This window comes from Salvelinus namaycush, chromosome 20 (genome assembly GCF_016432855.1).
Source record: "Salvelinus namaycush isolate Seneca chromosome 20, SaNama_1.0, whole genome shotgun sequence".
Taxonomy (NCBI): domain Eukaryota; kingdom Metazoa; phylum Chordata; class Actinopteri; order Salmoniformes; family Salmonidae; genus Salvelinus; species Salvelinus namaycush.
The window spans coordinates 6,716,638-6,732,999 of NC_052326.1; the positions used below are offsets into that span (position 1 = coordinate 6,716,638).

Consider the following 16,362-nt stretch of genomic DNA (forward strand, 5'->3'; position numbering starts at 1 on the left):
CGGTGTTGAAAAATCATAATCGGTCGACCTCTAGTTTGAGGTCCTCTAAATCTGACTCAAAGGTCTGAGCAAAGGCAAACAGAGGCTCCTCATTCAAGAATGTTGCACTCTTTGGGTTGAGAGACTGCATCCGTTGCATTTTCTCGCAATTCTTTGAAAAATGCCTCTGCAGCTCAGCTGTGAGACTGTCAAGCACCTGATAAAAGATAGCTCTCACCATCACTTTGGTCCTTATTTTTCTATCCTACAGTGCTCATCATCAATGACTCGTGAAATCTTAAGCTTGTTTTAGGCTGTCTTTTACACACTGTTTGTACACTTATTTTGCAATGCTCTGCAATCTCTTCAACCTCTTTCCATAGTTCTCCAAAGTAACCCTCGCTTATGTAGTCCTGTAATGTGTCTGTCATGGCACCTACTAGATCCACAGCCCTTGCTAGGTCAAGAGAGCTTGATTGGAGCATGTCAGAAAGACATTTGGCATCACCAAGCGCTATACAAAAGGTAACCAAAAGCCCTATTAAATGTAAATATATGTGAGAAAGAAGGCCCCTTGCCTCCACTGATATATCACCACTATTTTCAAGTGTGAAATCCTGTAGCACTCTCAGAACTGCTGGAAGCATGTCCCTCAGATTACGGCACGGTATCTGCATGTCCACCTTACATCCGTAAGTCTCTGTAGTTCCCTGGGCTGCTGTGGATACAGCTCTTTCGGAACTGCAAGCCACTTGAGATGAACATACGAGCCAGATACAAAGTTATAAAGCTTCTGCAGGAGAGCAAAAAAGTTAACTGCCTCAGGCACTGATTTTACAGCATCGACAAGAACCAAATTCAAACAATGTGCATTACAGTGCACATAAAATGCAAATCTTGCACTGTTTTTAATCTGTGCAGACACACCAGAATGCTTTCCGCTCGTGACAGATGCACCGTCATAGCCTTGCCCCACAAGATTATTTCTGTAGTCCAGACCATGTTTTTCAAGGCAATCAATTATCATTTTTGTGAGACTTGCTGCTTCTAAGCTTTCAGCTGACTGAAAGTTCAAAAAGCTTTTGTGGATGGCCCCGTTGTAATAGTACCTCACAACTAAAGAAATTTGTTCTTTTTTTCTTTAAATCTTTGGTTTCATCTGCAATTACACAAACGTAACTTTCTTTTACTTATCCTATTATTTCACTCTGTACCATCTCAGCTAAGCCCTCAAGAACTTTGTTCTGGATTTGGTGGCTTGTGTACTTAGCATTGCCACAGGCATTCATCCTTTTCTCTATGAGAGGGACATGCTTTGCTATTTCTTCTAAGATTGTCAAAAAATTACCCTTGTTGTGAGAGTCATCAGACTCTCGATGACCTCTCTGCACTATATTCTGAGTGGCAGTTAATAGGAGCACATCTGCAATTGTTTTAATGTAAGTACCGTTTTCCTCCACTTTCTTCTTACGGTCCTCATTTATGACATCTAACATTGATGAGTTGCTGTCAATAACCCTTTTATGCTGATTCCAAGCATGCATAGCTTTGATATGATGCTCTGCCTTCGAATGGAGCTTAAACCCAGAATCTTTAAACAGTGCCTGTTTCCAGCTACAAAAACCTGACTGTGATGTGAAGGCGGATTCAGGTGTATTGGGCAGAGAAAAATGCAGGCGAAACAATAAGGCGAAACAATAAGTCGAATCTTCAAGCCATGAATTGTCCTTATACCAGGAGCTGTTGAAAGCCCTTTTTTGTACTATGCTGAGTTTTGGGAAATGTTTTCAAACAGGGCTGTACAGGACCCTCTTCTCTGGATCTTTAAATGTCTGAAATAAACGTTAAATAATGTGTCATATCTCTAATGGAAATGTATAATTAAGGGATCCACAAGATTAGATACTAACAGCTGCTAACTCAAATGTGTAGTTTAAAGTATAGGCCTGGCCTACCATTGGGTCTTTTTGAAACAGAAGTCTATCTCTCCCTTTATTTTCATGTTTATTTGACCCTTTGCAAAAATAAGACAGTCTATGGTTACATCTAAGCATCCAATTACCCACATATTAGTCCAATCTCAATCTTAGTTACAAATCCCCATTATCATAACTGTACCTTCAAATCAACGACCAGCCTAAGTTACTAGTTAGATCATGGCTAGCTCTACTCTGCAGTAAGTAACTTAGCTAGCTATAATTTCATACACCTTTACGATAGAAAACAGGCTAACTGCAAATTGTGGTAATCTTTTGAGTAACGTTAACAGATTGATAATAACAATTGTTTGTTTTGAGTTCAAGTATGAAAATCTGAGTTAATGGATTTCATTAACTTAACACTAGCAGCCTACTAGTTACCCCACATTCGCTAAACATTCGTGTACTGTAACTTACAACACTGCACTGTATATGTGTGTATTACTAGCACAGATGTAAACAGAATGTTAGGCTAAATTGGGAACCGATCTCTACCTGATCAACTGTCTGTGACCGTTATGTAATCTTCTGGCCCTTCTTTGGACAATGTGTTAACAAACCTCCAGACGAGCTTCAATGCCATACAACACTCCTTCCATGGCCTCCAACTGCTCTTAAATGCAAGTGAAACTAAATGCATGCTCTTCAACCGATCGCTGCCCACACCCGCCCGCCCGTCTATCATCACTACTCTGGACCGTTCTGACTTAGAATATGTGGACAACTACAAATACTTAGGTGTCTGGTTAGACTATAAACTCTCCTTCCAGACACACATTAAGCATCTCCAATCCAAAAATGTAATCTAGAATTGGCTTCCTATTTCGCAACAAAGCATCCTTCACTCATGCTGCCAAATATACCCTCGTAAAACTGACTACCCTACCGATCCTTGACTTCGGCGATGTCATTTACAAAATAGCCTCCAACACTCTCATCCAATTTGCTATCACAGTGCCATCCGTTTTGTCACCAAAGCCCCGTATACTACCCATCACTGCGACCTGTATGCTCTCATTGGCTGGCCCTCGCTTCATATTTGTCGCCAGACCCACTGGCTCCAGGTCATCTATAAGTCTTTGCTAGGTAAAGCCCCGCTTTATCTCAGCTCACTGGTCACCATAGCAGCACCCACCCGTAGCATACGCTCCATCAGGTATATTTCCCTGGTCACCCCCAAAGCCAACTCCTCATTTGGCCGCCTTTCCTTCCAGTTCTCTGCTGCCAATGACTGGAACGAATTGCAAAAATCACTGAAGCTGGAGACTTATATCTCCCTCACTAACTTTAAGCATCAGCTGTCAGAGCAGCTTACCGATCATTGCACCTGTACATAGCCCATCTGTAAATAGCCCACCCAACTACCTCATCCCCATACTGTTATTTTGTTTTTGCTCCTTTGCACCCCAGTATCTCTACTTGCACATTCATCTTCTGCACATCTATCACTCCAGTGTTTAATTGCTAAATTGTAATTATTTCGCCACTATGGCCTATTTATTGCCTTACCTCCCTAATCTTACTACATTTGCACACACTGTATATAGACTTTTCTATTGTGTTATTGACTGTACGTTTGTTTATTCCATGTGCAACTCTGTTGTTTGTGTCGCACTGCTTTGCTCTATCTTGGCCATGTCGCAGTTGTAAATGAGAACTTGTTCTCAACTGACCTACCTGGTTAAATAAAGGTGAAATATATATATATATATATATATATATTTTTTAAATGGAGCCAAAGGTCTAACGTTAACTTACACAGCGTTGTTCAGGAAACCTAAACCCGTTGGTAAACCTTAAAACTTACTTCAAATATGATGCTTTCGCTAATCGCAAAAAGAGCTTGTGGAGCTGCAGAATCCCTCTACTTCTTCTGTATGTTCTTCTTATTCTTCTGTATCTTGCAACCAAAGTTAATATTCTCTCTTCCTCGTCCTCGATTTGAAAAATCTGCCGCCAAACGTCAAAATAAAGGCTTCTTTCAACAAGAGGTGAAATGAGATGTCAATCAGCATCAAACTGCCAGTAGCGAATTACATTTTGGGTTGGCACCCGGGGTGGCCAATCAGATGTCAGGGGTGTCCAGTGCCACCCCGGACACCCCTCTGGCTCAGCCCCTGGGTAGAAGCTGTTAAGGAGCCTTTTAGTCCTAGACTTGCCGTGCAGTAGCAGAAAAAACATTCTATGACTTGGGTGACTGGAGTCTCTGACAATTTTTGGGGCTTTCCTCTGACACCGCCTATTATATACGTGCTGGATGGTAGGAAGCTTGGTCCCAGTGATGTACTTGGCCATACGCACTACCCTCTGTAGCGCCTTACAGTCAGATGCCGAGCAGTTGCCATACCAGGCGGTGACGCACCCGGTCAGGATGCTCTCGATGGTGCAGCTGTAGAACTTTTTGAGGATCTGGGGACCCATGCCAAATCTTTTCAGTCTCCTGAGGGGGAAAAGGTGTTGTCGTGCCCGCTTCACGACTGTCTTGGTGTGCTTGGACCATGATAGTTCGTTGGTGATGTGGACACCAAGGAACTTGAAGCTCTCAACCTGCTTCACTACAGCCCCGTCAATGTTAATGGGGGCCTGTTTGGCCCACCTTTTCCTGTAGTCTATGATCAGCTCCTTTGTCTTGCTCACATTGAGGGAAAGGTTGTTGTCCTGGCACCACACTGCCAGGTCTCTGACATCCTCCCTATAGGCTGTCTCATCATTGTCGGTGACACTGTTGTGTCGTCAGCAAACTTAATGATGGTGTTGGAGTTGTGTTTGGCCACACAGTCATGGGTGAACAGGGAGTACAGGAGGGGATTATGTACACACCCCCGAGGGGCCCCAGGGTTGAGAATCAGCGTGGTAGACGTGTTGGTGCCTACCCTTACCAGCTGGGGGCGGCCCATCAGGAAGTCCAGGATCCAGATGCAGAGGGAGGTGTTTAGTCCCATGGTCCTTAGCTTAATGATGAGCTTTGTGGGCACTATGGTGTTGAACCCTGAGCTGTAGTCAATGACCAGCATTCTTACATAGGTGTTCCCTTTGTCCAGGTGGGAAAGGGCAGTGTGGAATGCGACTGAGATTGCATCATCTGTGGATCTGTTGGGGCGGTATGCGAATTGGAGTGGGTCCAGGGTATCCGGGAGGATGCTGTTGATGTGAGCCATGACCAGCCTTTCCAAGCACTTCATGGCTACCGATGTGAGTGCTACGGGGCGGTAATCATTTAGGCAGGTTACCTTCGCTTCCTTGGGCACAGGGACCATGGTGGTCTGCTTGAAACATGTAGGTATTACAGACTCGGTCAGGGAGAGGTTGAAAATGTCAGTGAAGACACTTGCAGTTGGTCCTCGCGTGCTTTGAGTCCACATCCTGGTAATCCGTCTGGCCCTGTGGCTTTCTGAATGTTAACCTGTTTAAAGGTCTTGCTCACATTGGCTACCGAGAGCGTTATCACAGTTATCCAAAACAGCTGGTGCTCTCGTGCATGCTCCAGTGTTGCTTGCCTCGAAGCGAGCATAAAAGATATTTAGCTCGTCTGGTAGGCTTGCGTCACAAGGCAGCTTGCGTCTGGGTTTTCCTTTGTAATCCGTAACAGTTTTCAAGCTCGGCCACATCTGACGAGCATCAGAGCCGGTGCAGTAGGATTCAATCTTAATCCTGAATTGACGCTGTGTTTGTTTGATGGTTCGTATGAGGGCATAGCGGGATTTCTTATAAGCGTCCAGATTAGTGTCCCGCTCCTTGAAAGCGGCAGCTCTAGTCTTTAGCTCGATGCGGATGTTGCCTATAATCCATGGCTTCTGGTTGGGATATGTACGTAAAATCACTGTGATGACGGCGTCATCGATGCACTTATTGATGAAGCCGAAGGCTGAGGTGGTATACTCCTCAATGCCATTGGATGAATCCCGGAACATATTCCAGTCTGTGCTAGCAAAACAGTCCTGTAGCTTAGCATCCGTGTCATCTGACACTTCGGTATTGAGCGAGTCACTGGTGCTTCCTGCTTTAGTTTTTGCTTGTCAGCAGGAATCAGGACCAAATGGAGGGCGGGGAGAGCTTTGTATGCATCTCTGTGTGTGGAGTAAAGGTGGTCTAGAGGTTTTTTTTCCTCTAGTTGCACATGTGACATGCTGGTAGAAATTAGGTAAAATGGATTTAAGTCCCCGGCCACTAGGAGCACCGCTTATGGATGAGCATTATATTGTTTAATTATGGCCTTATAGAGTTGATCTTAATCTCTATCCAACAATGTCACCAAGTTTCTCAACCCACAGAACCCCATAATGCTCTGTGGCACAAACCCAATACAACACACTAGGTTCATTCTCTGATCCTAATTCTATGATTGGATGGACAACATGTCAGTTCTTACTGCAAAATAATTTATTGGTTGAAGTGGTCATAATTATCATGTATGTCTATGGAAGGGGCTGAGGCCTACGAGCCTCCTAGGTTTTGTATTGAAGTCAATGTAGCCAGAGGAGGACAGAAGCTAGCTGTCCTCCTGCTACACCATGGTGCTACCCCAGACAGTGCTGTTGAAGTTACTGTAGACATTCATTGCAAAACAGTGTATTTTAATCAATTTTTTGGTGATATGAATATTTTTTGTATAGTTTTATCTAAAAATGATAACTTTAATATTTTATTTTAATGAAATTACTCTGAGCAGGATAGTCCTCCCCTTCCTCCTCTGAGGAGCCTCCACTGATGTACAGTATATGAATAGAAAAGGTGTGTACAGCAGTTGTTATAAAGGATGAGCCTTGACTAGAATACAATATATACAAACAAAGTGGGTAAAACAGTTTGTAAACATTATCAAAGTGACCAGTGTTCAATGACTATGTACATAGGGCGGCAGTCTCTAAGGTACAGGGTAGAGTACCGGGTGGTAGCCGGCTAGTAACAGTGACTAAGTTCAGGGCAGGGTACTGGGTTGAGGCCAGCTAGTGGTGACTATTTAAAAGTCTGATGGCCTGGAGATAGAAGCTGTTTTTCAGTCTCTCTGTCCCAGCTTTGATGCACCTCTACTGTCTCCGCCTTCTAGATGGTAGCGGGGGGAACAGGCCATGGCTCGTGTCGCTGAGGTCCTTGATGATCTTTATAAAGGCAATTCGTAATCCAATTCCAAACTTGCCTTGAGGCCACAGGTACTGTATGTGATGCCGTAGTCAGATGCGCTTCCAAAGCAACCCCAGAACAGGGAACCCCAGAACAGGGAATCCCAAGCCCCAATAGTGTAAAAACAAACATTTATTTTCCAGACAAAAGTTAATTTCATAGGCTATATCCATCGATGAACAAAGTCAAAGCGATCAGGTTTAAACTGTAAACACAATAGACTCGTAGGAGATGTCTTAGTTGCAAGTTGTAGCGTAGCGGTCAACAAAATGGGAAGGTACCGCCATACTCTTTGGCCTAGTAGACCTATACTGCAAAAAAACTAAATAGGTAAAGGGAAGGGGAACATGGGAAAAAAGGGGTGTGTCCAGGAAAAGCTCTATAATGCTTTTAAGTACCCGTGATAATCATAATAGAAACACATGAGTTCATCAACTATTCTCCATAATTCATAATTAAATATTTATACTTTTATTCAATAATATATTTTTTATAAATTGAGCAAAACAATAAATCTAGCACAAATAAAGAAAATGAGAATTTGGCTCCAACAATCTTCTTGGTCTACCTTTGACACCGGGTGCTGTAGATGTCTGGGAGGGCCCTCAGTGTGCCCCCTGACTGCACCACCCTCTGGAGAGCCCTGCGGTTGCGGACGGTACAATTGCCGTACCAGGCGGTGATACAGCCCGACAGGATGCTCTCAATGGTGCATCTGTAGCAGTTTGGGGCCAAGCTGAATTTCTTCAGCCTCCTGAGGTTGAAGAGCCGCTGTAGCGCTTTCTTCACCACATTGTCTTCACACTCTCCACTACGACCCCGTCAATGTGGATGTGGGGCGTGCTCCCTCTGCTGTCTCCTGAAGTCCACGGTCAGTTCCTTCACTTAGTTGACATTGAGGGAGAGATATTTTCCTGTCACCACTCCGCCAAGGCCCTCACCTCCTCCCTGTAGGCTGTCTCATCGTTGTTGGTAATCAGGTCTACCACTGTTGCGTCATCTGATGATTGAGTTGGAGACGTGCGTGGCCACGCAGTCATGGGTGAACAGGGAGTGTAGGAGGAGGCCCAGCATGCACCCTTGTGATGACCAGCGTATCGGAGGTGTTGTTGCCTACTTTCACCACCTGGGGTCGGCCAGTCAGGAAGTCCAGGACCCAGTTACACAGGGTGGGGTTCAGACCTAGGGCCCCGAGCTTAGTGATGATCTTGGAGGGCACTATGGTGTTGAGGGCTGAGCTGTGGTTGATAAACGGCATTCTTACATGGGTATTCCTCTTGTCCAGATGGGATAGAGCAGTGTGCAGTGTGATGGCGAATGCGTCATCCATGGATCTGTTGGGACGGTGTGCAAATTGTAGTGGGTCTAGGGTGCCGGGTAAGGTGGAGGTGATATGATCCTTAACTAGCCTCTCAAAGCACTTCATGATGACAGAAGTGAGTGCTACGGGGCGATAGTCATTTAGTTTAGGAACCTTCGCTTTCTTGGGTACAGGAACAATGGTGGACATCTTGAAGCAATTGGGACAACAGACTGGGATAAGGAGAGATTGAACTGGTCTGCACATGCTCTGAGAACACGGCTTGGGATGCCGTCGCAGCCTTGCGAGGGTTAACACGCTTACATTTCCTACTCACGTCGGCCACGGAGAACGAGAGCTCACAGTCCTCATGAGCGGTGGTGACCTGCATCGGCGGCCAGGGGAGCATAGTACACACATATGCTGTGTGTACTGTGTACATGTCTGACCCTTTTAATACTCAAACAAACATGTACACAGTGTTGTGTTCATTGTGTGTTAGTTCAGAGATGAAAACAACATTGGAAAAAGCATGGTGGGTACATAAAAGAGGCTGAAAAACAAACACAAGCGGGGTAGTGATTTGTTGTCTTGTAAAATGTGTGTACTAGAGTGGTTTCAGTCTTTATTGTATAATCATGTATTGCATTTATATAGTGCCTTTCCCCCTACAGTAGGTGCTAAAAGTGCTTTACATAGTAAGGGGGCAAACTTACCTCTTCCATGACCAATGTGTAACATCCATTTAGGGGAATGCATGGAAACCATTTTGTTCAAGAACACTCACCACACATCAGCTGTCATGGTGGAGAAGTGAGGTGTGATATATGCCAATTGGGAATCAGGGGGATGATTTGGTAGCCATGACTGAAAGGGGCCAGATTGGGAATTTGGCTAGGAAACCAAGGTTTAGAACCTTACTCTTACGATAAGTGCCATGAGATTTTTTTTTTAAACCACAGGACACCCTTATAACATCTCATCTGAAAGATGGCACCCTAGGCAGGGCAATATCCCCTTCACTATCCTGGGATCGCCTTAGACTAGAGGGAAGAGTGCCAGCAGCATCTGGTCTCCCATCCAGGGACTGACCAGGACCAACCCTGCTTAGCTTTAGAGGCAGGCCAGCAGTAGGATGCAGGGTGGTATGGAAAGGTTAGTGTTAAAGATTAGTTGGAGCTCATAGATCTCTCTCTCTCTTTCACTCTAGGTCGTTTGGTGTGGTACTGTGGGAGATGCTGACAGGAGAGGTGCCGTATAAAGACGTGGACTCCTCGGCCATCATCTGGGGAGTGGGCAACAACAGCTTGAACCTGCCCGTCCCAGAGAGCTGCCCAGATGGATTCAAAATACTGCTGCGACAGTGCTGGTGAGAATGGGAGGGAGGTAGAGAGGTGGGAAAGGGGTGGGAGGTAGAGAAATGGACAGATGGATGAAGGGAGGCGTGGAGAAAAGGCCATAAACATGGCAGTAACTGAGGAGGAGATAAACAAGAGCTACAAGAGCAGCTTTCATGAAAAAACTTATTTTCTTCGAAAACCAAATTTTTTTAGGCTTATATATATATAGTAAAACACATCAATTCTGGTCTTCATTTTGACAGTTTATTGCAAAAGTGATATACACTACATGGCCAAAAGTAGGTGGACACCATTTCAAATTAGTGTATTCGGCTATTTCAGCCACACCTGTTGCTGACAGGTGTATAAAATCGAGCACACAGCCATGCAATTTCCATAGACAAACACTGGCAGCAGAATGGCCCTTACTGAAGAGCTCAGTGACTTTCAACATGGCATCGTCATAGGATGACACCTTTCCAACACCCTTCTACAGCTGCCCCGGTCAACTATAAGTGCTGTTATTGTGAAATGGAAACGTCTAGGAGCAGCAACGGCTCAGCCGCGAAGTGGTAGGCCACACAAGCTCACAGAACGGGACCGTCGAGTGCTGAAACACGTAGCACGTAAAAATCATCTGTCCTCGGTTGCAACACTCACTACCGAGTTCCAAACTTCCTGTGGAAGCAACGTCAGCACAATACCTGTTCGTTGGGAGCTTCATGAAATGGGTTTACATGGCAGAGCAGCCGCACACAAGCCTAAGATCACCATGCACAAGGCCAAGAGTTGGCTGGAGTGGTGTAAAGCTCGTAGCCATTGGACTCTGGAGCAGTGGAAACGTGTTCTCTGGAGTGATGAAACACGCCATCTGGCAGTCCGACGAATCTGGGTTTGGTGGATTCCAGGAGAACGCTACCTTCCCCAATGCAAAGTGCCAACTGTAAACTTTGGTGGAGTAGGAATAATGGTCTGGGGATGTTTTTCATAGTTCGGGCTAGGCCCCTTAGTTCCAGTAATGGAAAATCTTAACGCTACAGCATACAATGACATTCTAGACGATTCTGAGCTTCCAACTTTTTGGCAACAGTTTGGGGAAGGCCCTTTCCTGTTTCAGCATGACAATGCCCCTGTGCATCAAGTGAGGTCCACACAGAAATGGTTTGTCGAGATCGGTGTGTAAGAACTTGACTGGCCTGCACGGAACCCTGACCTTTGGGATGAATTGGAACGCCAACTGCGAGCCAGGCCTAATCACCCAACATCAGTGCCCGACCTCACTAATGCTCTTGAATGGAAACAAGTCCCTGCAGCAATGTTGCAACATCTAGTGGAAAGCCTTCCCGGAAGAGTGGAGGCTGTTATAGCAGCAAAGGGGGGACCAACTCCATATTAATGCCCATGATTTTGGAATGAGATGTTCGACGAGCAGGTGTCCACATACTTGTTTTTGGTCTTTTAGTTGTCAATCTAGCTCTTTTTGCCCACAGCGGTTCAACTCTACCATTGAAATCCTGATGTAGAGGCACCTCTACGTCTGTGGTCTCCAACAGGTCGATCGCAAGCTACCTGCTTTTTAAATATTTAATTTAAAATATTCCTCCGATGCTCACACATCTAATTCTGAAAGTGAAAGCATACCTGTGAGATGGGTGGTAGTAGTTGTAGGTTGTTATACAGTACCCAAGACCAATCTGTGAGTAATTTGATCATTGGGATAAAAGCTACTGCGTAAATACTGCAATGCGGGTTGGATTGAAATGAGTGCCTAATCTTCATTTTCACAGTGACGATAGCACTTTTCTTCCCAAAACAATACCGAGACCACAATAAAAAAATTTTTTAACTGCATGGGGGATTCGAAGTGGCAATTAATGTCAGGAACTCGGCATATTACCACTGTGAGAGAACTATCCAGAGCCATATTTACTTGCGATGCACACCATTTTATTATCTGAGCATGCCAGTGGACTTCTAGTAAGTATGCTAGTGAGAAATTGTTGGGATCAGGTATAACTGCATTTACCCACCCCCAAAATTAGTATTTATGAGCAATTCTCCCCACCCACAACTTCTCACCTGAATGCATTTTATTATTTTGAAGGGGTTGGACAAAGGCTGAAATTGGAGTGGAGAGTTACCCTTTAAAAGGTAGAAGTAGACATGTTCTAATGTTGTTGTTTTGTCTGCTCCCAGGAGCTGTAAGCCCAGGAACAGACCTTCTTTCCGTCAGATCCTCCTACATCTGGATATCGCTTCAGCTGACCTGCTGTCTACCCCACAGGAGACATACTTCAAATCTCAGGTAAAGTAGAGCCCAGTAGAGTACAGTAGATTACTGCTCTCTAACCCTAACCCCACAAGAGACGTACTTAAAATATCAGGTACATAAGTAAATTAAACACTAGAATGGACATTTGCATGCCGGCAACATTACTACAGGACGGCCATTTAGAAATTAAACTTTCATTGTACAGTTGAGTAATTTCGAATTTTGTCCACAAATGTACCCACATTTCTATTATATGTAAATCGTTTATGATTAGTGAATTCCATAATATAATTATTTTGTTAGACATTTCTCACTATTAGCTGAAATTGTATTTTTTCAAAGCCATTTGAGCTGTCGTGATAGCTGTTAGAGGAAAGTGCTGCTAGGCAACCCCCTGGACTTGGCCGGGGAGGCCCTGGCCAAAGCCAGTGTGAAAGACTTGCTAGCAAACTTTTGTGCCTTCGGAATGTATTCAGACCCATTGACTTGTTCCACATTTTGTTACAGCCTTATTCTAAAATGGATAAACATTTTAAAAATCCCCAGCAATGTACACACAATACCCCATAATGACAAAGCGTAAACAGGTTTTTAGACATTTTTGCAAATGTAAAAATAAAAAACATAAAATACCTTATTTACGTAAGTATTCAGACCTTTTGCTATGAGACTCGAAATTGAGCTCAGGTGCATCCTGTTTCCATTGATCATCCTTGAGATGTTTCTACAACTTGATTGGAGTCCACCTGTGGTAAATTCAATTGATTGGACATGATTTGGAAAGGCACACTCCTGTCTATATATGGTCCCACAGTTGACAGTGCATCTCAGAGCAAAAACCAAGCCATGAAGTCGAAGGAATTGTCCGTAGAGCTACAAGACAGGATTGTGTCGAGGCCCAGATGTTTCTGCAGCATTGAAGGTCCCCAAGAACACAGTGGCCTCCATCATTCTTAAATGGAAGAAGTTTGGAACCACTAAGACTCTTCCTAGAGCTGGCCGCCTGGCCAAACTGAGCAATCGGGGGAGAAGGGCCTTGGTCAGGGAGGTGACCAAGAACCCGATGGTCACTCTGACAGAGCTCCAAAGTTTCTCTGTCGAGATGGGAGAGCCTTCCAGAAGTAAGGCCATCTCTGCAGCACTCCACCAATCAGACCTTTATGGTGGAGTGGGCAAATTGAAGCCACTCCTCAGGAAAAGGCACATGACAGCCCGCTTGGAGTTTGCCAAAAGGTACCTAAAGGACTCTCAGAAACACAATTCTCTGGTTTGATAAACCAAGATTGAACTTTTTGGGCTGAATGCCAAATGTCTCGTCTGGAGGAAACCTGGCACCATCCCTATGGTGAAGCATGGTGGTGGCAGCATCATGCTGTGGGGATGTTTTTCAGCGTCAGGGACTGGGAGACTAGTCAGGATCAAGGCAAATATGAACGGAGCAAAGTGTAGAGATCCTTAATGAAAATCTGCTCCAGAGCGCTTAGAACCTCAGACTGGGGCGAAGTTTCACCTTCCAACAGGACAACGGCCCTAAGCACACAGCCAAAACGACGCAGGAGTGGCTTCGGGACAAGTCTCTGAATGTCCTTGAGTGGCCCAGCCAGAGCCCGGACTTGAACTCGATCGAACATCTCTGGAGAGACCAGAAAATAGCTGTGCAGCAACACTCCCCATCCAACCTGACAGAGCTTGAGAGGATCTGCAGAGAAGAATGGGAATGTGCCAAGCTTGAGTATCATACCTAAGAAGACTCGAGGCTGTAATCACTGCCAAAGGTGCTTCAACGAAGTACTGAGTAAAGGGTCTGAATACTTATGTAAATGTGATTTAAGTTTTTTATTTGTAATAAAGTAGCAAACATTTCTAAAAGACTGTTTTTGCTTTGTCGTTATGGGTTATTGTGTGTGGATTGATGAAAACAAACAATTTAATCAATTTTAGAATAAGGCTGCAACCTAACAAAATGTGGAAAAAGTCAATGGGTCTGAATATTTTCCGAAGGCACTTTACTAAATAAATACTGCACTCTGACCCACAAAACTTATTTTCTAGATTCATGTAGTTGTATTGGCAAGTAATTGAAGTTCTGAAATAACTTATTAATTCTTTGAAACGCCCATGCGAGTAGAAATCCAATTTTTAGAGCTGAAAAACAATGGCCAGAGCTTACCCATGATGTTGCACGATTTAAATCAATAAGTCACCCTTTTAGTCAACATATGATATATTTGGGCTTGAAGTGACAAATCCGAACTGCCCACTCAATGTTGTGTTTTCCTATGAGATGAAGTACAAATAATTTTGTGCCTACTTTTTGGTTCAGGGCTGGGTTTTATTTAAATGTTACCACCCACAAGCATGGCCTGAATTTTTAAAATATTTATTAAAAACAAATGCAAAGTTATTCCTCTTCGCGACTGAGCCAAACATCCTTTCGACGTCCACTTGCTATTGCTGCTGTTTTAAACCGCTACTTTGCACTCTATATCTATATATCAATCTGTCTATTTGTCTAAATCCATTTGTCTGTTTGTAGCTTTGTCCAAGTTTATCTGTCTCACTTCTGTATCTCTTTGTCTTTTTGTAGCTTTATACGTGTGTCTGTCTGTCCATTTGTGCAATGCCCCGCGGCTACGGTGCGTGCAGGGTTGCTGGTTGAAACATCAAAGACTGGAGTTTGTATGAGTTGCCCTCTCGATGTCTCCATCCTCATGTTTACTGCCAGTGGATGACTTTCCTCAGCTTTGAAGAGTCGTAAGAAACTGTACGTGTGTCAGTCTGCAATGTGTATATCACCCGGGAGTCCTTTTTTAATTACTTGCCGGTGGAGCTGGGCTTTCAAATGAGGCTTTGACTCAATGAAGATGCTTTTCCAACCATCTACCCGGACGGCGAGACTGTAAGTAAAAGAGAGCTTCTCAGCTAGCTAGTTATCTGATCAAATGTAAATTATAAACGTGCCCCTTCTACAATAGTTAGCTACATCATTACATGAAATGCTTATGCAATAAATTAGCTAGCTAACGACATTAGCTTAGCTGTGATAAATGTATGATATCAAAACATCCGAATGAAGTGAGTTCAGTTCAAGATAGCTAGCTAGCCACCAAACTATTTGGTTTAGGACAAAACATATCCAAAACTTTCTAGGTTACAATGTACATATATTTACGGGTTTCTAGCAGAAGAGAGATTGCTCCCAGACAGACCCGCCACAGGCTTGTAATTTCTCTGCGCAAGCATCCCCACAAAGGAGGAGCAAGGTCGAGTTTATGACGCTCAAGTAGAAACTACAGTGGTGCTCATAATAACACAATCAACAAGAATAATTAGCTAGTTGGCTTGGCTATTCCCATTGCCTCTCCCCACCTATTCAGATGTAATGTTACCTCATGTTACTGTTGCTACTGACATAGTTGACATTCAGATGACTTCAAATACAGGCCTACTGGGTAAATCCGCAGCTCAATTGAGAAGCATCTCTAAGAAACAATACCAATACAAATCGCTATCTGAGGTAGGGTTCAGTGGAGCTGCGGAGAGTGTGAGAGGGTCAGGCTGCACTTGGGTGGGGAAGGGGTTTGGGGGCAGACAGTTTGACTGGACTTGCCAATGGGAATGAGATAATGAACTGCCTAATGTATGTAGCCTACAGTTCTCTAGATTATCAAACGTGTCATTTTGCCTGTTTATCACCACAAAGAGTTGCATGTGGATGGTACGCCATGATAGGAGTATCACAGAGACGCCAAAACATCCGTTGTCTTTCTGCATAATCTACAGCCGCCCAGTTCCAGCCAAAACACAAGAGCGTGTCTTCAAATACAGCAACACTGGTGCGCATGCCTGAAACCTCAGCTCCTTGCAGTCCTCAGCTCCTTGGACTATTCCAACGATGACTCCAGTTGTCACCCTGATGACGACACAAACACCATCTGCGATGGCGAACTGTAAGATGACACTGTAGTGAGCTTGTAATGTTATTTTATGACTAAATGTGTTGTAGACTAATGTTGACAGTGAAAAAAGTGTACCTCATACCGGCAATTACAGAGTCCGTAACACACCTGTTCACATGTTGAGGAATTACATTTTGTACGACGACTGTGTGCTGCAGCCTTTCCACCCCTGTCTGGTTTGCAGCGGTTCAAAGGCATACTGATCTCAATTGTCCAGATATGCCCTCACTGCGACCACATCAAGACGTGGAAGAGTCAGCCATACAGTGTATTCGGAAAGTATTCAGACCCTTTTCCTTTTTCCACATTTTGTTACATTACAGCCTTATTCTAAAATATATATATATATTTTTTAATCCTCATCAATCTACACACAATACCCAATAATGTCAAAGTGACATCAGGTTTTTAG

At 44.1% G+C, this 16,362-nt stretch overlaps 1 protein-coding gene across 1 annotated transcript in view; it reads left to right on the forward strand.

Moving 5' to 3' along the window:
• Positions 1-16,362, forward strand: part of LOC120065563 (mitogen-activated protein kinase kinase kinase 12-like) — a 71,780-nt gene that overhangs the window by 28,844 nt on the left and 26,574 nt on the right. Inside the window, 2 exon segments of the mRNA XM_039016628.1 lie at positions 9,590-9,748; positions 11,916-12,024. Of these exon segments, the coding sequence (XP_038872556.1) occupies positions 9,590-9,748; positions 11,916-12,024 (268 nt within the window).